The following is a 23499-nucleotide window of genomic DNA, read 5'->3' on the forward strand; positions in this document are numbered from 1 at the left end:
ACCTGTGTGAGTGGTAATTCAGCACTTTTTGTGTAGTTCGGTAGAATTAATTGTCCTTATTCCTTTATATCCGCGGGACTCGCGTGTGGCGCTGATATCGGTCTCTCATTAGCAATCGTGATCTGCTTCATACCACAGTCATGTTAAAAACATCGATGTATTCACTCCATAATTCCATAAAGATCCATAATTCCTTAATGCTTATGCGTCATCAACCTACGCCCTTGTTATTGTAAGAGGTTAGCGACCCCTATAGCGGCGAATAAAAACAAACATATTGTAGCTTTAAATGAAAAAGGTGCTCACAATGTAGACAGCTATGGCAATCATAATGAAGCAATTCAGTTTTCGTCATGCGTCCGGTATAGAAAGTGTGTCAAAATCGCTTCCTATTCTATATAGTGCACTACGTGACATTCTCCATTGAGGAGTAGGAACTGAGTGAAAGAGTGTGAGATTTGGGACAGCCAAGCAGCATATGCTGTTGTTTTCCGGAGGATTGGCGGGACTCATTATTGAGTAGAGCAGTGAAGAGGTAGAGGTTTGGCCCACTCATACAGGGCTCATCTCCTGCCTCATAGACGTTTCATGGAATCAGCAGCTCGGACTCGCTTCATGACTGTCACTCTTGGGCTATGACCACAGGACTGAGGAGTTACAAAGCCACTGCCACTAACTATAACTGCACAGCAAGATCTGGCAGCCAAGATGCAGCTCTTCCCCCCCAAAAACGTCCAAGAGCACCTCAGTAATAATGCCTCAACATCTCCCTCAGAGAGAGAGAGGAAAAAAACTGACGGGGAGAAACTGGATACCAGTCAGCTATTCTTTATGGAATTCATTCAGAAATCAAATGGGACCCATTGAGAGCCTGTGGAAAGAATCACCCTGAGCTTCTGGCACGGGCAGAAAGGCCACAAAAATCGATTGAGCAAACAGTTCATCAAGCTGACCAGCTGTGGCTCTGATTAAGTAAGGCAAAGCAGACTGTTGCACTAGGTCTGTGACTACAGTATGTGGCTACTGTTCAGGACTTATTTACAGGGAAATTATGCAGAAATGTGCCTGACAGATGGGACCATCAACTCTGGGCACTCCCACTGTACCATTTCATTTTCTTCACTGTCTCCGTTCTTTTTTTCTTTCTTCTTATAGTCTTCTAGGTTGGATATTTTTGCTGATATACAGGGTGATTCAACTGTCGAATGCAGAAAAAGTTAACATTACATAAAAAGTTAACTCTTAGGTCATTTAGTATGATCAACCTAAATGGGATGGTTCAGCAAAAAATTCTGAAAATTCTGTCATTTACTCAACCCTTATGTCATTCAAAACCCGTGTTCAATTCTTGCTTCTGAAGAACATTTTGAAGAAAGTTGGTAACTAAACAGTTTCAGTTCCCATTGACTTCCATTGAATTTTTGGTGTTTGGTTACCAACATTCTTCAAAATCTCTTTTAGTTTCACAGAAGAAAGAAAGAGAAACAAGTTTCGAACGACGTGAGGATGAGATAATGATGACAGTTACAATTTTTGGGTGAATTATCCGTTTAAATATTAAACAGATACAGCTTGGTCAAGTTTGGTACTGCTGATTTTCACACTTTAGATTAGTGTCCAATTCTCACAATTAACTGACTATTAACAATGACTTTTGCCTCAAACTACTAATTACTGCTTATTAATAGTTAGTAAGGCAGTTGTTAAGTTTAAGTATTGGGTATGATTTAAGGATGTAGAATATGGTCATGGAGAATAAGCCATTAATATGTGCTTTAAAAGTACTAATAAACAGACAATATCCTAGTAATATATCACCAAAACTCCATGGAAATGGTCCATTTATGAAGAAAAAAAAACAAAAAAAACACAGCTGTATCATTTTGGAAGTCAAATGGAAGGTTAGTTCCATTAATGGTTCCTGAACGTCAATGTAGAACAGTATTTACTCAAATTTCATGCGCCTCTGTTGAATCAACAGAGCCACAGCCAATTATGTTCTAGGTTGTTTGCAGACCAAACTGAGAGAAATACTGAAATAATATATATAATAATAATTAATTCAAAGACAATAAATAGACAATTGCACAATCATATTATTTCTTTGTCCTAAATAATTGCAAGCAACACAAACATACAGCACGACCAGTCTAATTCACAAGCAAATCAATTCTGAAGGAATTCCATTAAAGCTGACAGAAAATAGCTGATGTTTATCCAATTATTCCCCGTCTACACTCAGTACTCTCTTTCAGATGACTCTTATGGTTCATTGCTTCATAAAAATGATATTTTAAATAAAAATAATATACTTGAATAAACAATAATAAACAATTTCACAAAAAATCTCGTCTCACAGCACGAAGTTCCCCTGGCCATCAGTCCACGGCGTTTCCCTAACCCTACGGCCACAGACGCTGGGATACGCTCTAGCATCCTACACAGGACAAGTGGTTTGGAGGATGAAAGGATAGTTTGCTTTCTCAAAACTTGCTAATGGGTCATTAAGTGAAATTGGAATCCTTACAATTCCCATCCATACATGCAAGTCTCCCGCTTTGAAATTCTCTCTTTTACTGAGAAAGAACCTTGTCATAACACACTCCCCCACCGCACTCATTCTTCTTTCTGTGCCTGAGGCTCTAAAACAAATCAGCAAGAACAATACCAGTCAGAAATAATAAATGGGGGTAGAGAGCTTTGCTGACTTTGTGTCTGAGTGATTTCATTTCCTAAAACACGGGGTAGAGTGGTAAAGACATGGCTTGAGAGCAAAAGAGGATTACGATTTATTCTGGTCGGCTTAGTGTGGACTAGGACCTCCCACCAGAGCCCAATTTCCCTCACTACGGGGTAGTCAATTATGGAATAAATCTCTTTTTCAACTCTGTCTCTTCCCTTTATGTCTTTTCATCCATGCATTTACGGTAAAAACCCACGCTCTTCTCTAACCAACTGCTGCATTATTTGCTCTAGAACTTCTTGCTACTAGTGGATAGATGTCTGAAGCATATGGACCCTTGTGTACCCCCTTTCTGAGGATAAGACTCTTTCACCCACCTCAGCCAATCTGTCTTTAATGCTCAAGAGTTTAAAGGGCAGTCTGTCTCACAGATTTTACATAAATCCACCCATTGGGTTGGGTGCTGGGATTTATGGGTAGCCCAGGTTTCCTTTGTGACTCTTTAAAGGCCAGGATATAGTTATAGTGTGAGTTTAGTTGCTTCACCCAGTGAGCAATAACTATACTAATACCAGTACTGACACCAGTGTCTTCTTATTTATTCATGCTATACATTGCATATTATGATGATTGAAACTGCACTCCAAAAATAGTTGAAGTTCCTGTGTCATGCTAACCAGCAATGGTGCATGTTAGAATGCTGTCTAGCTTGTATGACAAAGGAGCTTAAATGTATTAAGTTGGCTCAGCAAAAAAACAAAAAACAAACATTGTTTAAATTAACTTGCTTCATTTGTTGCACAACCTTTGAAAAAAGATTTCCTTAACTGATTTTTTTACAGCATAAAAAAGAAAAACCCATTAACTTGTTTTCTTTAAAAAAAGAAGCAAAAATCAAGGTTACAGTGAGAGCACTTACAATGGGAGAAGAGGATTTAAAAGCAGAAAAATGAAGCTGATAATTTTATAAAAGCACTGACATTAATAATTTCGTAAACGTGTGTATTATTTGAGCTGTAAAACTCTTTAAATCATTTTACAGTCATTTTAGGGTATATGATATTGCGTTGTCATGGCGACAAAGATCGAACTTTAAACAGAAAAGGTGATTTTAAGTGAATTTTTCACAACCATGTTAAAACCATGTTACACTTCACATTATTTACATCTTGTGGCTATACCATAGAACAGGGAGAATTTTAAAGTTTATAGATTGGCCCCATTTCTTTCCACACGTCCTGATTTTGCCAAGTTAGATGCGTTCCTGAGGCAACATATTTTGATGATCCTGGAACAACATTCCTGTCCGAAAACCATATCCCTACCCTGAAATCTAACACGATCCATAACTTCTCCCTAAAACCAGAGAGAAATGATGGTGAATAACACTGATGAAGAAGCACCTAACCCTGGTTATAAGCCTAAACTTGACATTGATTGGTTGATTGAAATGTTGTTCCAGGATCAACCAAGATGTTGAACCATTGCACTTGGTGAAATAATGTTCTGCATTCACTTCCATCGTAATTGCCTCAATGTAACCCAGATTTCTACCTTTATTAAGGAAAAGAAGGGAGAGGCCGAACTTTCTTTTTCCAAAGCCGGTGCTGTCGATTGAGCTTCCGCTAAATCTTGGTTTTCCTTTACGGTGTATTCCTACACATCACCATAAATGTTTTACAGCCACTGTACACCCAAGGCTGCCGGAGCAAGATTACATTTGCCAATGTGAATGCAGACGTCAATGGGCAATTGTCTGGCTTTCATCAGTCACCTACTGCACAAAGCCTTCAAAGTCGTCTGATTGTTCCTCTGTCTAATGGCTAAATATCAAATCATCAGTGAGGCAGGACACATTATCTCCTCTCTGAATGCCCTCATCAGCTGAGCGTTTGTGTTTGGCCCATCTGAGCTCAGGAGGTGTCTCGGGCTGTGTGAGAGTTGATAAGGCTGTGTGGCCATCTGAATGACAGGATGACAAACATTGTCATCATCTTCAAATGAAGTGGCATTAAAGGAGGATGGGAAGGCGTGGAGGGTTTGGACAGCTGACTGAACATGGATGAAACTGGGGACGTTTGGAGATGTGATGTGGGCGTTACTTACTGGAGAGAGCCTTCTCGTAGTTCTTCCCCATGGCGATGAAATTCCGCAAACAGGGATTGTACTGTTCCATGATGCCCTGCAAGAGATGGAAAGCTGTGTTAAAGGGGTGTTAAACTTTAGTTAGTGTGTAATGTTAAACAACATCTGCAAAGTTACAACGCGCAAAGTTCAAAGCAAAGGAAGATATTTGCTTTTAAAGAAATCGTTTTTTTTAAGGACTACAACAAACGGCTGGTAGGGACAACACGACATTCCTCCCGGGTTAGTGACATCACAAAGCTTAAAATTTACATAAACCCTGCCCCAGGAACACGCAGTCCATGTTGAGAAGAGGAAGAGTTGTTGCAGTAGAGCACATTTGTGAGTCTGCTCAAGCTGTCGCATCCGTCTTTTCACATGTCATACAGTACGTAACACAAATGCAATAGCATGTCACTCTTTAGGCATCTTACAACAGTTCCCACACGAGCGATTTTATAGATTATCATGATAGAATATGTTAATTGAAGATAGTTAACTCCACATCAGCAACATAAATCAATCAACTAACCATTCAGAAACGGCCTGTTGATTCTACATGTTGTCACTTCTTCTTGAGTCTCTCCAACATTGTCCGACTCCAGTTTAAACATAAAAGGCAGAACAGTTTCTGACATTTTAGTGCTTGTCTGCGTAATTGGAGCTGCTAACACACACACACACACACAAGCTCTTGAAGCTCCGCCCTCTGTGCCGGGAGCAGCAGCTCATTTGCATTTAAAGGGACACGCACATGACGCATTTTTTTAACTGACCCTCAGGGACAATTTTAACATGCTGTGAAAAATTATCTGTGGGGTATTTTGAGCTAAAACTTCACATATACACTCTGGGGACAACAGAGACTTATTTTACATATTGTAAAATGGGGCATTATACCACCCCTTTAAAAAGCAGAACTGCAACACGCTAAGTGTGCATGTGTTATCACTAAGGATGCATCAACATTACAAAGCTGATAAACCGATGTCACCTTATAGCAAAAAAGTCAATATTAAACATTTGATATGAGTCAAAGCAGCACCAGGAAATTCCATTACACACAAATGAAGATCTCCTGCAATGAGACAGCATTTTCGAAGCCTGTACCAAACTGTAATGGGCACGTAGCTTCTATAATGAGAAAAACTAGGTATGTCTGAGCATTCTGTCCTTTTAAGGGTCACATCTCGTTTAGATGTCTTTGGTCCATGTTTTTTTATATATTTTTTGGCCGATTCAGCATGTTGAATCGGCGTCGGGCTGTCGCTGAGAGGGAAAACTCTGATTGGCTGTTTATCTTAGCGAACGAGTCAGTGCACGAGAATAAAAGCAACAGTGACGAAAGCAAGCAAAGAAGCCAAGATGGAACAGATAGAAGGCTGTTCTAATTATATGTCATCTTACCTGAGCATTCAAATGCATGCATTTTTTCATAATAACATGAGCCAACTGGAATGAATAAAGTGATCAGCGTGATTGATATTCAAAATGGTAAGCAAGCGCTTTGTTGAAGGTTTGTATGTCTGCAGGCCTAGTTTCGGTTTCCCTTTTCGAATGACGAAAATAGACTATTGATACTTGCTGAAATAGACAGACATTTACTTACAAGCAGGTGCAGTATGCACGTGCTAGTTGACAGTCGCCTTTAGTCCTTTTGGTGTGTTCAACCGTGTTTTTTGGCCGAGACGCAGCAAAGTCAGCTTTTGTCGCCGCTAGTTCTTTGACGTCGACTTGGTGTGTCCCAGGCTTTAGCTTGTTTACTGAATGCTAGGCTCATTTGATTATGCTGTCAGCTACCTATACTGTAAGTGTGTAGCATTGTCTAACTCCCCCTGCTGAAAATACTGGATTAGACATGAATTTCCATGCTGGTTTAGGCTGATTAGTACCTTCTAGTTTAGGTGGTTGACCAAGGAACTCCAGCAAAAAAAAAAAAAACATCTAAACACAGCATTTGATGGTGCCCCACCTTTTCAGCAGGGGCTGTGCATCTATTCTGTACACACACAAACATACCAAGGACGCTTCCATTTTCCCTTACGCAAAACTGTCCACAGCATCATCCCTCATTCACACCACCCATCATTTCCATGTTGTGTTAAACAGAGTGTGATTATTCTTGTGGGAGGGAAGCAGACACTCATTCGGGGGTGAGCAAAGAGCTTTGACATTTTGTTCAGGGCTTTGAGGCTATTAAAGAGGATGCGAGAAAGTAAAAGAGATGGAAAGGAAGCATATGCTAGGAGTTAATGAACATATTTTGCTTTGAAGTGCCAGTGTGCGAGTTGGGCTTGTTAAATTGCCAGGAAGTTTATACAGTCCGTTTTAAGGAAGAGCTGGGATGTCTAGTGTTTCTGAGAGGGCAGGGCACACATGCAGCCAGGGCAAATTGTCTCGAAGCTCCGGTCCTAGTGCAACCAAAATAAACACTTTACCGCCTCATCACGCTGTAATCCTTCAGTGAGGCTCACTCGAACGGGCATCTGTCATAGCACCCTGAGCACCATCCACTTCCCCTTCAGGGCTTCCTCCAATTAGAGCAGCCACAGTCTGCCAGGGCCTTAGGGTTAACAAAGTCCTGAAGCTGACAGCACAACACCACCGAACCCTGCTTTCGTCCTCTAAAATTCACTACGAATAACTATATCCAATACAGCAGCCTGTAACACCTCACAGGAACCTTATGAACATTCCTACTAAAAAACTGTCCAAATCTAGCCAGTATTTCACGGTTAACATCACTATTGGTCAGTGTTTGACCCTCAATCTCAATCCCTGTCCTGGCACATTACCACGACATACAATTACATATATGCCCTTAACATGCAGAGTACAAGTTTGCTTGTATCATTAGCATCTAGCTAATGTGACCATGACCATAAAATCCATTACTAATTAACATTTAAGGTTCATGCATTTAAAAATGGCTGTGGCAGCTTTGACAATGCATTCCTCACCATTTTCTTCAACTGAAAAAAAAAAAAAGTCAACAGAGCAGCCACAAACTCCGTCTCATCTATAATGCAAGGGTTTGTGGGAAATATGAGCCCCAAAAGAGTCACTGGCTGCGTTCAAAAATCACATTTTCTCTGAGTACGTTTTTGAATACTTCGCGACTGTTCAGAAAGTGTGTAATAGTATGAATGTGTGTAGTATGAATGTGTACAACATTGGTCATTACTGTCATTGTCATGTGACATAATAGCGTAGTTGTGTCGCTTCACTGCCATTCATAAATCCTCTCCCGTGGCCGTGGGATAGTAAAGTGTCCATTGGATGCAAACTTCAGAATCTTGGCAGTAGTAGTCGGTCATCCGGGTACTTTTCGCCTACTGTTTTCGAATACTATGAATTTCACACAAAAGTCTGTTTCAAGGAAAATTTGCAACGCCTCCAGGCAGCTATGTCAGGCATGCAAGTGTCCTATCTATTTGAATGAGAAAATGCCAAAATTCAAAAACTGCTATACAAATAACAAAACAGCGACAAATCTCATAAAACAAATTTCTTACACTCAAATAGCAGTAAAACAATGTACATTTCAGGTTGGTTCAGCAATGTGCATGTGCAGTCCTAAGCACAAGTCTAACATAAGCATCTAACAGTAGCTGCAGTGATGCGATGGCTTTAACAACGGCTGATTGGCTCTTATTTAGAGGACGGGACTTATTCTGCCATATTGTGTGTACTACAAACTCCGACACAGGTTGCGCCCTAGGTGATCCAAGTTAAATTCTTGGCTCGTGGTCCTGTCTACCATCTTGATCCCATCCCCCCCTCTCTCCCACTTCACTTCCTGACTAATCTTCCTACTCTCCTAATTAAATGAAGGGGAAAGGCCAAAACAAATCTTTAAATACAACTTCCTGTTTACAAATTTACAACTCAATAAGGTAGACGACATTAAGTAGCTAAGCATTAGGTGATTTATTAGGAACCCAGTGGCACCCAACCAAGTGGTCACAAAATAAGTAGTAGCTAATTGGCCAAATATAAAAAAAAAGACCTCCAAATCCACTGGTCCAACCCAGTATCAAGCATCAGGGATGGAAATTAGCACCCGCCACCAGCCAAATGCGGGTGATTTTGTGTTGTGGCGGGTAAACTCGCTTCACCTACCGGCCACCGTGGCGGGTAAATAAAAATATACTGTTTCACACAGACGGCGGACACTTTTAGAGGACATAAGTGTACGCTGAAATAAAGTCTTTCGCCTCAGAAAAACGGACTTTCTTGTCCTGTCACTTCAGCCGTTATCCTGTTCTCGTAGCGAACACTCTTCAATTGCACGCGCAAATGTGGCGGCGCGCGCTGTGTATCGCCTCACTGTATATAAAGTGCAAAATAAACTACGAGCATGCAACGCCGTTACGTTGTAAATTACACAAAATAAAAGTAATGCAGGGATGATTTTCATACTATTCACCAGGAGCAGTTTCCATGGTTCATTAACAGTTATTGTTAATATTGTGTATTCACCATGGTAACTGTTGTTTCCATATTAACCCCAAAATGCCACTTTATTTTTCTTTGTGTTATTTTTTATATTTTTAAATGACTCTAGTGGCTCATACCAACATTGTATTAACAAAAACTAGTTTGGGACTGCTATTTAATAGATTTAGCATAGGCCTAATGTTTATTTATTAGTACTAGTCTTTACTATTAGTCATATTCTTACAATTTATGTTAAGTAAAGGGGGACAGTACTTGTGTGTGTGGAAATAGCCAGTTTCAATAAAACTACTTGTGACATGTCATATTTGGCTTTGACTTTGACTGAACATTTGCTCTCACTTTGCGGAAAAAATATTGGGATATATATCATATATCGATATTCAGCCTAAATAATCGGGATATGACTTTTGGTCCATATCGCCCAGCCCTAGTTTCATTGTTGGGACTAAAAACCTAAAACTGGAAGCCATAAAAGACCACGAATCATTCAAATGCCACATCCAGGTAAAAAAGAGAAATATATATAAGAGAGAAAGAGAAAATTTCAGTATTTCATTGAGACTTGAGATTAAATAAACTGCATAAGTATTGTAGATCTTGTAGTATTAATTTTCACATGCAGTTACACATTGACGGTTAAAAACAAGAAAGTGGCTGGTAAAAACATTGAGTGGCTGGTAGATTTTGAAATCCACCAGCCACAGTGGCCGGTGGACAAAAAAGTTCATTTCCATCCCTGTCAAGCATCTTTGACAGTTTTAGGCAGGGTAGATGCTGTTCAGTCAGTCAACACACATCACATAGAGAAGCCAAATACAGGCAGGAGCATGTCAACACATGGAGAAATACCAGGTCAAAACGCTCTCGGATGCCTGGAATGGAAGACATATTTGGACGGACTCTATAACAAGATGATTTAGGTCAGGTATTAATAGGCACCAAACTACTCAAAGACTAGTCTGACAAATGTTTCAGTCAATATTTCATTGAACCTTCAAAAATATCAATGTGTCCTACAATAAATTAAGTCTGGGAGCAAAATGAGCTCTGAATCTTCGATTGAGCGACAATAAGACCTGTTCCCCAGGCTTCAGTGGCTTGACGTCACAGGTCACCTTCCTGCTCCTGCCACACTCTCTGGGCATCTCTGAAAGTGGGTCTGCACCTGACGGAGAGTAAGATGGAGAGTAGGCGGCAGTGCCTCAGCAAAATCAGTCACCCCAGGAGCTCCATTAGATGGAAAGAAAGAAAGAGTGAAGGAAAAATACATATTCATTCATTAAAAAAAAAATTTGCAAGAGTTTTTTTGGGGGGCTTTTTGCGTCTTAATGCCAGTTAGCAAGTTTTGGCACAACAGCAAGACAAGGTATGAAATGTGCTGGAAGAAGATGATAAGTGGAGAGTACACAGTGACACTGAGGAGTACAGTTCTCTTCTCTAAAGGATGAAAGACCTCTCTCCATTTCAAGGGATTTTTTTTATCTTTACCTACCCTCTGACTCTTTCCAGTACCTTCCCTTATTCCCTTGGTGACTACTTTATAACGCCCTGCCAGCATTCCTCATTAAAAAGACACGTCTACATCCTCATAACATGTGAGGGCAAGAAAAATAAAAAGAGAGAGATAAGGTACAATGAAGAGAGGTAGAGAAGAGAAGAGCCTGGCGCTAGATGTGGGTGGTTTACATAACGAATAAGGTGAGAACAGGTCTGCGCTCATACGGCACTCCTGCAATCAAGAGCGAAATTGGGCGACGCTGACGTTGGAATGATAGAACAGTATTGAAATAGGCTCTGTTCCAAAACTTAGCAAGCTGCCTACCTAGATGGCATTTGTACCACGTACATGCTCCTGATATCAAGGCTTTCCCTAAACATAGGCAGAAATCTTCTACAGGATTCCAAGATACCTAGTTTTGGCCAAAATATGAAGCACTGCATGTACATTTTGCAGAGAAGGCAATCCAAGAATGTACTGTAGCTTCATTTACATGCACCCAAATAATCAGTTTATAATCGAATTAATGGCTCAATTGGACAGAAAAAAAAACAGAAAACATCTCAATCGATCTTAAAGAATCTTCAATTCATATGCATATGTTTATTGACATCTCACCTCTTATGAACTGGTCAGTGGAGGAGACAAATATTCAGACAAATATGGCAGCTTTTTTTTATTAAATATATAATCAAGGCAAACATGACAATTATACTTGCAGTGACTTTCTCCGGTTCTGAACATAGCGACTGCTCATGTAATGCAGATGTAAACGAATATGTGAATCAGAATGCAACATTTAGGGATCATGTAAACAGAACTTTCAGAATCTGAAATCAGATTGGATTCATTCTGATTGAGGAAAAATAGTGCATGTGTTGAGCTCAGCGAAAAATATCCAAGTTTAAAAATATACTTACAGCACAAGTCATTATAACTGAAAAGTAAAAAAAAAAAAAAAAAAAAAAAAAAAAAAATTATATATATATATATATATATATATATATATATATATATATATAATGTGTATTGGAGTACATGGAGAACATTGGAGTATGTTCATGTGTATTGGAGTACATGAGCTTAGCAACATGCTAACGTTAAATTCCATTCGAATCAGCAGTGTTCTCTTTATGTCATTTTAGTAGTGCATTGGGCTACAGCAACTTACAAGGTGCCTTTTCAGTTAAAATGCTGCCTATGAAGACATCTGTCTATGTAAGCAGTAGACAGCAAGACAGCTCACTAGGAATAAAGCTGTAGTCAGCACTCCAGTACCTACAAAAACGAGGCCGTTTAACTGTCACAAACACACCACTCAGCACTGAAAAAATAAGGTTTCCTGCAAATGCTAGTGTCACTTCAGCTAGGTGTAATTAGCTTTGGGTAATGCTAACACCTTGAACTTGTGAATCACAAGTGAGGTCAGAAGGACTGGGCGGGGCTTAGGTGGTTTCTTTTCTAAATGCTGTCAGTGTTGCTAATTTTATCATCCCAGTCCTCGTGTGCTACATCTGCCAGCCTAATTGCAAGAGCTAATTGGAATATGAGGCCAGCATACACTTCGTCTGAGAGCTTGGTTATTCCTGACTCTCTGTAAGGGGGACGCGTGTGCAACACCTTCACTTTAGTGACAAGGCAAGAAAGTGACAGTAAAAACTGTGACAGAGAATACCACATAAATCTGGCCAGATAAAACAGCAAAAGTAGGCAATCGAAGTCGGATTTTGAGTTTTACTTTGCGTAGGCTATTAAGATGTTTATGGGTTCAACGAAGCACGTAAACAAACTGAGATATTACACCACAATGCTAACAGTACAACCAATTCTTTGAAAAATTACGGCCGCGCATTAAATAAATAATCATTATTACAGTATTTAGCTGCAAAACAAGCTCATTGGAAACAAGTGCCTCTTCCTACATTTTTGCAAAAGTCCAAAAATGTACCTATTCATACAAATCACCAAAGGTTTGAGCTCATCCGAAATAAACTCTAGAGATGGTAAAACACCAACCATTTCTATTCCTTTTTACACAAATCATGATTAGAAGGGCATATTATTGACTAATAAAGACGGACAATATACAATTATCAGCATAATAAAGCACTGCCAGATTTACGTTCATCTGTTTCAGGGAATATTAAACATACTTTTAGCACCACTTACTTATTTCACAGCGAAAGTGTCACGAAATGTGAAAAGCAACGTAACATTTAGCAGAAATGTCGCCACAGGCACGTTTTTCCTGTGAACCTGGGTTGTTCAGTTTAAGTTTAGGTTGAGTCAAAATATCTACTGTACTTGGCTGTTTGAGCTGCCTTTGAGCCTCATATTTCTGAGGTGTGTCATTTAAAGAGTTGTGGCAGAAGGATGGTACGTGTCAATTAAATTTTGATGTACAATTGAAGAATAGCAATAAAGCTTTCCAGAAAATGTCACTGCTTTATAAATAACCTTTCTTTGGCTGTATATGATCAAAAACATTGATAAAACATCAATTACTGTGAAGTACCATCATTTTGTTGAATTACTGACAAAAAAGATTCCTTTTATTGTCAATGAGTGGGAAAGTACATCCATTTATTTCCAAACAAAACCACATCATGTACTACTTCCAGGTTAAAACCTACAACCTTTTGATTTCCGACTCAGGCAACCATTGCCAACGCCACCCAGCATTTATGGTGCTCTGAGGAACCCAATGTTAACTTTAATAACTGACATTAACACTGACAAGCCAGAAATAAAGGAAATAAAGTGTTAGCAATAAAGGCAAAGGGAAAATGTTCCTTAAACACACTCCAAGAAGCATTTAGGAGGAAACAAGTCTTGGAGGAGAGATAAGACATCATTGCAGATGTGAATTATTTTCTTCTTGGGGCCCTGATCACACTGTCTGGGTGTATTTTACGGTTATCCTTACATAAATCGAATTCTTTTGAAGCAAAACAAGCTATTGCTATAAAAAAGTTATTGAAAACAGATTGAAGATGAATTTGGGTTCACTAAAGGGTCTGATCACAAAGGAATAATTATTGCCTTCCATCTATAATATTAGAAAATTGTACATAAAAATAAACAAAATAAAAATGCACAACATTAAGGATATTTTTCCAACATAAAATATAGAGTCAGAAAGTTTCCCTTTGAATGCGTTTCTGGCTTAATAAATGATTGACACTACAAATGTTCAGAACCCAACAACAGCTGGCCTTGCGCTTGACAACATGCTGGCAGTGCTAATCTAATGCGGCAGAGGTCTGTGCATGGGCTCTCGGCAGACGGAGCACATGGTGTGTGCAATCAGAGAGGAATGTGCGGAGTACAGCGACTGTATCAGTAAAATGACTAGCGTACTGTTCCAACCCCCCCCCCCCCCATCAGACCCCTGTCTTAATCACATCAAGGGGCTGAAAAAAGCAGGATCATCCTCACCCTCTCTCTCTCTCTATCTGTGTTTTGGCTGTATGCAGGCTTACAAATATCAATACGCAATACAAATCTAGTCTCAGTTTCGATCCCTAATTCAGGCTCAACGACATGTACTCCTAAAAACAAGCATGCCAATGTGGGTGTTACTTCACATTGTGTTTACAACCAAGTTTTGACACTGCACACCAAGCGGTGACCAAACAAAAGATTACAATTGTTTACAGTACAAAAATTACTTAAAACAAGCATTTGTTCATATTACCATGAACTGCACAGCCCCAAATATGCTAGATGATTAAAACCTCCACAAAATCACTTGCAAATGCAGTCTTCTTACATATTTCCCATTGAAACCCAAGATCATTGGAAAACTGTGGCCACAATTCCGTTTCATGACACTTTCAAAGTGAAATGTCCAACGAGTGGCACTAAAAGTACGTTTAGTTTTATCTAAAAGAGATGAACACGTATCTGGTAACGATTTATTACATTGGTTGTATCGGCACTGTTTGAAAATGAAATGTCTGGTGAGTGGTGTTAAAAGCCAATCCTAAACCAAACATGAGATGAACGCTTTTGCTGAAGCAACCATGCCATTTTAGCTTGCTTCTACAAGTCTTTTTTTATCGTTACACGTGTTCTACGGGACTCGTACCAGTGAAGAAAAGCCAAATATTTGGAACTGATTATGTGGTAAACCATCAGAATGTATTAGTTTACAATTCAAGCACTGTGGTAAAAGTGTTTTGTGATCATCACATAGTATTGTGCAAGAAGTTGAATTTGAATATAGGTAGAGGCATGTTTTTCCAATAAGCCGCTGTCCAATTGATACAAGTAGTTTGGGAGGGGCATTTCAAAGACTTTTGCAGGTAGTGCTAGAGAGAGAGCGAGCGAGCATTTGACTGCACCAAAAAAACACTGCAAATTTAGTCAACAATATTTCTGATGTCATAAATATCTCCTAAAAATGTTCAGGTTGTAAGAGGACACTAGGATACAAATAGCCTTAAAGCTACACATATGGACTAAAATTCACAAAACACAATTTTTGGAAAAACTTCAAAAAGTAACCAAAATTTACAATTTTATAAATCCATAAACAACAGCAAGAAGTGTTCAATACTAGTTCCTTGTGCTAAAATACTGTCCCAGAACAGACCTGTGACCCATGTTTGGGTCACAACCCACCAACTGAGAACTTTGATCATGCAAACACATTTATCTATAAGTTACCATTTAAAAAGAATCCATGGGGAGTTAAAAATTATACATCAGCCCATTTAATGAGTAAAGAAGACACCAAACGAGAGTGCATGCAAAGCACTAATATCTCATCACTGGTTAAAGAACAGCCACAGAAAATCCATGCAAACTCTTGCAAACTTGCTGTCTTGTGCTCAAACAAGGCTTGAACTTTATGGAACACACTGTCATGCTAAAACCATTGAGTGGTTGAAGGGTCCTTAACGATCCTCCCATTATGTGTAGGAATTCCCAGAATGCATGCACTTCACTGGCCTGACCGCACCACAGAGCTTCTGGAGTAAGCCTTGTTGTTCAGACGCACATGAAATGACAAGAAACCTTCATGCTGCATTATATTCAATGCACAACAAACGTCCTCGACTCTCTGAGCAAATGGAAATAAACACAGGAAAGTCTGGCTGTATCAAACCATGGCTGCCTTTTGCCATGGGTAAGAGCTGTGAGGCACGATGCAAAGCATGTGATAAAAAAAAATTAAATTATACATTTGTTTATCAGGTGTTTTCAATCTCATCTGAAATGAGCAGTAACATGCAATAACAGTTACAGGTTAAATACATTACATTATCAGATTACTTTTTTGATGTTACGAGTAAAGTAATGCATTACAAGTAACATGCATTAGATTATTAGATTACTTTTTGACGTTACGAGTAAAGCAATGCATTACAAGTAACATGCATTACAAGTAACATGCATTACATTATTAGATTACTTTTTGATGTTACGAGTAAAGTAATGCATTACAAGTAACATGCATTACATTATTAGATTACTTTTTGATGTTACGAGTAAAGTAATGCATTACAAGTAACATGCATTACATTATTAGATTACTTTTTGACATTACGAGTAAAGCAATGCATTACAAGTAACATGCATTACATTATTAGATTACTTTTTGATGTTACAAGTAAAGTAATGCATTACAAGTAACATGCATTACAAGTAACATGCATTACAAGTAACATGCATTACATTATTAGATTACTTTTTGATATTACGAGTAAAGCAATGCATTACAAGTAACATGCATTACATTATTAGATTACTTTTTGATATTACGAGTAAAGCAATGCATTACAAGTAACATGCATTACATTATTAGATTACTTTTTGACATTACGAGTAAAGCAATGCATTACAAGTAACATGCATTACAAGTAACATGCATTACATTATTAGATTACTTTTTGATATTACGAGTAAAGCAATGCATTACATGTAACATGCATTACATTGTCAGATTACTTTTTTGATGTTACGAGTAAAGTAACACATTACAAGTAACATGCATTACGTAATCAGATTACTTTTTTAATGTAACGAGTAATGCATTACAAATTCAGATTACTTATTTACAGCCCAAAAAAATACTGCAGATGAAGTATATAAGAACAACAGTCACAGTAATAGTATGAATTGTAGCTGAAATATAGCTAGTGATGCATGATGCCAACTTTAATGGACAGATGATTAATCAGAATTTCCTCCCAATTTAAAATCAGTACTTGGAAAATTGGAAAAATTATAAGACGCTTAGACGTTACAACATCTCTGCAAGAGTCTCCTAGGATAGAAGGAATGGATGGATATTCCGGAACAACTTGGCATTTCTCAATGCCTGTCGGCCATCTTGGTTTGGGGAAAAAAATTCCAATTACAACGGCTTGCCACTTGGTGGCAGTATATAGGATGATCCACTAGTGTCCACTGTAGTGGTTGGGTAACAAACTAGTGTGAAATGTGTTTTCAGGGAGTTCATTTTCAAAACAAAGTCCTAAAAGTGTCCCTAAATGAAAAAAAACCCAAAAGAAACACCAAAGTTTCAAAACTGGAAGAGGTTTAAGATTGTAGAGCAACATGGCAAATTGCATTAACACTGAATGTGTGGTCACAGGTGTGTGTTTAATGCCACTGATCGGTTCGTTCCAGTCCCTTAATTTGATTGGTCCGGTGGCGCTCCAATAGTGATGATATTTAGTCCACTGAGACTTTTTGCTTAATTACAACAGCTTCAAATCAGAATTAAGTCAGAACAAGACGAACAAATCCTTTATGACTAACACAGTCAATGTAACATTATGCAAGAAGAGAAAGCAAGCCTGTTGCAGCAGCTTGGGCGATCAATACAATTTAATAGGCTGAGACAACTGTGTATCTAGATTTAATTAGCCTAATTAAATGAAGCAGAGACACAGGCATCCGAGCTGGACAGATGCGCCTTTGCTTCAGAACGTAGGTGATGTTAGTAGACAGCGCATTCAACGCATAACCCCCTGACCCTGTTACAACACTTCATATTCCCGCAGCTCACTGATGGTTTCCATGGAAACATCTGAGAGTGTCTCTTCCTCTACAGATTACACGCTGATTGATTTATTTTTGAGAACTTAATTAGGAGCTCAGGACTCGGTGTCCCCTGATCATTAAACTACTCCATTCAATACGCCACGTACCTACTGCAAAACGCAACACAGACTGGTAGGGTTGATATCATCATTTGAATTTTAGCGATTGCGATTCCGATTCCGATTCCATTTCTGATTCTGCTTATCTATTCCGATTCTTATTGATTCCCACTTTTGATTCCAATATGGTAAAAAAAAAAAAAGACGAAGTCAAACATTTAGATATCAAACATATTTATTGTCTTTTTGCAAAAAATAAATCTGCAGTTGAATACCATGAACAAAAAACAGCGGCCTAAAGGACAACTAACTAATGAACTAGACTAACTAACATAAATTCTCAAATAGACTATACTATACTTAGATAAATACTATACTTAGACTATACTAAGACATGTATAGTCAGTACATTAACAATTAGCACAAATAAATACAACTGAACAAATCTCAGAAATTGAAATCAAATGTAAAGCAACACTGCATAGTTTTCTTTTTATTAATAAAATATAGATTCATCCTTATTAAAATAACAAAAGTTATTCAATCAAGATCAGTGAGTGAATGTCTTTTAACATTAATGACACAGATGGGAGCAGGGATTTTAGGCTGCTGTCACTTTAAGACCTCATGCACTGATCCAATATACTGTTACACATGCATTATCTTTCTCAATTGTTTACGTTCACTTAAGGCGTCTCGCCTTAAGATTAAAGTAAAAAGCCTTTTAAGTAAAAAAAAACATCGTTTTTTTTTACTGGTCAAGTTTGAGATTTTTGGATATTTGTCTTCAATAACATGTCTTCTTTCAGACTTTGTGCGTCTGTAGATTTCTCAGAAATTCAACAAAAGGCGTTCTTAATCAACATGCTGCTCCGCGATCGCTGTCTGCTCCCTGTCATCACACACACCGTTAGAAAGCTCTCTCTCTGCTGTACAATGCTGTCGGATCCAAATATGGTAATTTCCTTTTTATCAGCAACCAATCGTGAAAGTAAAAGGGCTGAATGCGAAATCTCATTGGCTGATGATAAATCTTTAAAGCCCGTTTTCTCAAAATGACTTTTCTCTCATTCATCAAGTCCGAAATCTCCACTTCAGTAGCACCTATATACACCAAACTTTCCAGACTTGTACCTAGTTATATTATTAAGACATTTACAGAGGGATTTGTAAATATATTATTCCTAGCCTGATTTATATAACATTTTATTCCAAAAAACATGGCGAAAATATTTTTTTAAAGCTATTGACATTATTTTCTGATTTACAGGATAACAAAAGTAGATATCCATAAATCCCTCTGTAATTTTTTTCCCATCTAATATGTGAACACAATGAAAAAATATTTTTTAACCTGGCTTTATCCAATACTCAGATTTAGCGCATATTTAATTAGATATTGCCTAATTTGCATATTTAAACATTAAATTACAGAAAACTTGTAATACATTTTTTTCTCATCTTAATGTAGGTAATCAACTGGGAAAGTTTCATGGTGATATCTGCTAGTTACAATTTTTACCCTATTCACCTGTAGTGTCTCGCCTTAAGACATACCGGATATAAAACACCATCAATAAATTGATCAAAGGTGACAGAAAAGACATTTATAATGCTACAAAATGCTGTTCTTTTGAACCTTCCATTCAATGTTTTCAACATTGATAATAATAAGAAATGTTTCTTGAGCATCAAATCATCATATTACAATGATTTCTGAATGAGACAGTGAACACTGGAGTAATATTGCTGTAAATTCAGCTTTGACGTGATTGAGGCACGGCAAGGTTTTAACGTGACCTCCCTTTAACAAAAAGAAAAAGCTGAAATCACAGTTAAAAAAAAATAAAAAAAATAAATCAACCCACAGGTTATGAAAGAGCTCGCAGTTGAAGAAAGTCCAAAACATGTTGAAAGTTAAAATGATATTTGGAAAGGTCAGAATGACTTAGTGTTGAATATCTATCAAAACTGAGAAGAGAGTGATATCTCAGGAGTGGCCTTTGAAAGAGCAGATGAATGTGGGAGCAAGAATCAGGTGTGGGTGAGAGAAAGAGAGCTTCTTGATCCTTGTGGAAATGCTCTGTAATTGCCGTGTGGAGATGTGGGCCTGTAATTATTCAGGAGGAGGTGCGGGCGGCAGGTCACGGAGTCGGCCGAAAGGAACCTCCTCTGCTTTTGATTCCAGCACTAATTTACCAGCACTTGCTTAGATGCACGTAGGCATAAGGAATGGGATTACGCACAGAGTAAGGCTACGTTTATTCCTAACCCTTTTATTGCTGGGCCACTGTAGAGCGAGTGGCCTTCAAATGACTCTTTTCCTATAGGAACACGGTTTCATTACGTCTGAGTTACAGGGGTCAGTCCTGCTGTGACACATGGGGCAAAACTGTATTACTGTATAACTGTATTTCTCTGAAGAGGTCAACTGTAACCTTGAGAACTATTATCCATGTTGAAAACAGTAGCTGCTTCATATTTTTGTGGAATCTAGAATCTTTAACATTATAAATGCCTTTACTGTCACTTTTGATCAATTTATTGCATCCTTGCTGAATAAAAAGTATTCATTTCTTAAAAAAATAAAATAATAATAATAATAATAATAATTTCACTGACCCCAAACTTTTGAATGGTAGTGCATTTTAAAATGGACATATTTTATTGTCCCTTGTCCCAGATCCTGTGTTTCAATCTTACACCATGAAAATCCATTATAAATTCTTTCTTTGTGAATTTTCAAAACTGATCTAAACAAAAAGTGGTGTGCACCGAAACCATATCAATATTAATTAAAAATGATTTTGTTTTACAAAGTCATTCTCACTGCAACTATGGAAGCTTGTTTCCGCCACAGAATAAAAAAGGTAATTGCTAGGGCTGCACGATTTGGGGAAAATGTCATATTGCGATAATAGAGGTCAATATTGCGATTGCGATTTGCGATATAATAAACAAATGGTTTCATGAGTCAACTTGCTTGGTTCTCAAGGAAAATAAATGCACACACAGATTACTGATAATCTGCCTAAAGAAAAAAGTTATTTAATCAAGAGCAGTGAGTGTTTTTCTCTGTTCCCTTTGTTCTTTGATTAACTTTAGCGACAGATATAATTAGTGGCTACTGTGTACTGTCCCTTTAAGACCAGCGGCTGCTGTCAGAGACGCGGATCTCACACGCGCCTAACGGCGCTGATCCACTTGTCCGTGCGACACTTCTGTCGCGCCGCGCTCCACTATATTCCTATGGGTGACGTCAAGCGACTTTGTCGCGCCCGCAAAGCATTCCGGGAAGGCGGCGCTTCATTTGAAAAAATGCTGCGCGTCAAAAAGCTGGCCGATGCCCATCTTTATGCAAATGAATTCCGTCAGACGCGTCGCGTCTATCCAATAGAAGTAGAGCATATGGAGACGGAGGGAAGTCTCTCGCAGGTCCTCTGTTCTGATACGCTACATTTCCCGCTGGGTCAAAACCACGCCCATAGCGGTAAACCCCCATCAACGTACCAATGTGGGGAGGCGTCGCGACACCACGCGACAGTCGTGTCGGACAAGTGGATCAGCGCCGTGATTCTCTCACGAGTCACAACTCTTCACGTTCATCATAAGACTACTCTTATGTTATGAAGATACTCGACAAAAAGACATTTTGGCATAATTGTGTGTGTTATTGTTCGTTCAAGCTCGAAAGAGAACTGTATTCTGGCATGCTGTTTTGTGCGCACGCACGATATTAGCGCGAGTCTTTCTGTGTGTGACGGCGCTGATCCACTTGTCCGTGCGACACTTCTGTCGCGCCGCGCTCCACTATATTCCTATGGGTGACGTCAAGCGACTTTGTCGCGCCCGCAAAGCATTCCGGGAAGGCGGCGCTTCATTTGAAAAAATGCTGCGCGTCAAAAAGCTGGCCGATGCCCATCTTTATGCAAATGAATTCCGTCAGACGCGACGCGTCTATCCAATAGAAGTAGAGCATATGGAGACGGAGGGAAGTCTCTCGCAGGTCCTCTGTTCTGATACGCTACATTTCCCGCTGGGTCAAAACCACGCCCATAGCGGTAAACCCCCATCAACGTACCAATGTGGGGAGGCGTCGCGACACCACGCGACAGTCGTGTCGGACAAGTGGATCAGCGCCGTCACAGTCAGGACATTCACAGGCAGCGCGTTCTTTTTGGTATACATGTGTGTTGTTCGTTCTACCGCGAAAGAGAACTTGATACTGGCGCGCGTCTATCTGTGGGTCGTGTGTGTGTGTGTGTGTGTGTGTGTGTCAGGAGGACATTCACTGACAGCGCGTTCTTTTTTGTCTTATCGCGCATGAATGGTTTAAAAGCATTTGCATGAATAAGAGAGGGATCATGTAACACTAGCCAAAGGATGCCAAAAATTAACAGATGCTGCGTTAATTGCGTTAACAGCGCTAATTTGTTTATTTAATATAAAATCGCAGCATTTTGCGTCATATAGGCTAATCGCATAGGCTTGACATCGCGATTGCGATTAATCGTGCAGCACTATTGCGATTTTTCTCTCTCACACAATTCTGACTTTTTAATCTAAGATTTGCGTGATATAAAGTCGCAATTGCGAGGAATAAACTCAATTCGAACTTTTTTTCTCAGAATTGCATGTTTATATCTCGCAATTCTGACTTTAAAACACGCAATTGCATGGTATAAAGTCAGAATTGCGAGTAAAAAAAGTTTATTTCTTGCAATTCTGACTTTATAACACGCAATTGTGAGATAAAAAGTTGCACTTATCTTTTAAAATGTTCTATTCTGTGGCAGAAACGAGCTTCCATAGCAACCAACAATTTTGCCACCAATGCAATTTTATCAAAGTTAGGCTATACATATATGCCTGGTTGCCATTGAAACAAAAGTGTCAATGAAGAGAAATGTGAGAAGCGATGTGTGAAGAAAAAAAAAAAGGAAGGTAAATATGAATTGTGCTTATTCTAATCAAGCTGCAAGTTTATCATATTAAAATAAATGATCCTTAGCAAGATGGAGCCAGAGATTTTATTCCAAAAAGTGATTTGAGAAATGGTGGAAATGACATTTGTTCAGGTGGAGAAAAAAAAAAAAAACGTTTATTTGTGATGACTGATGTATATACACCCTGTTTGACATGAATAGTAAACTAATTAAATAACCTATAGTTTGGTAAGGGCCTAATTTCTAATTTCTTCAATTAATAATGGATATGCCAAACCAAGCTTCCATTCCACATGCATGAAGCTTTCGCCTTAGTTAACCTCATCAGGTTTAATGTGTTGATTCATTATGCAAAAAAAACCCCAAAGTGCGTTCTTGCTAATGTTAAATAAGGTGTGTATTCCGTGAGCGCAGTGCAACATTACTTGTGAGCTCTGAGTATTAGAGATAGAGAGCTCTTTGAAGAGAGAGCTCAGACAATAAGATGTGGCAACGGCTCAGAGCCATCCACCCCCGGACCGAGAGGAGAGAGTGGGTGTGCGGAGTGAATCCATCTCTTATAAAACCCATTCCTTTTCAAATGACTGTCGGGAAACCTATGATAAATGCAATCTCCTGGGGCCCAGGGAGTTCTGACACGGCGACAAAAGCTACATCTTTGTCGAGATCAAA

The 23499-nt window shown here is 38.8% G+C and overlaps 1 protein-coding gene across 7 annotated transcripts in view; it reads right to left on the bottom strand.

The window, feature by feature from the left end:
- Positions 1 to 23499, bottom strand: part of baiap2a (BAR/IMD domain containing adaptor protein 2a) — a 102284-nt gene that overhangs the window by 68181 nt on the left and 10604 nt on the right. For all 7 annotated transcript variants that reach the window (XR_014628586.1, XM_084418169.1, XM_084418173.1 and 4 more), the window contains exon 2: positions 4790 to 4865. Coding sequence is in view for 6 of the 7 variants with exons in the window: in XM_084418169.1 (XP_084274295.1) it covers positions 4790 to 4865 (76 nt within the window). In the remaining variant the exon portion in view is untranslated. The remainder of the gene's footprint in view (positions 1 to 4789; positions 4866 to 23499) is intronic.

Source organism: Rutilus rutilus, assembly GCF_951802725.1.
Source record: "Rutilus rutilus genome assembly, chromosome: 1".
Taxonomy (NCBI): Eukaryota; Metazoa; Chordata; class Actinopteri; order Cypriniformes; family Leuciscidae; genus Rutilus; species Rutilus rutilus.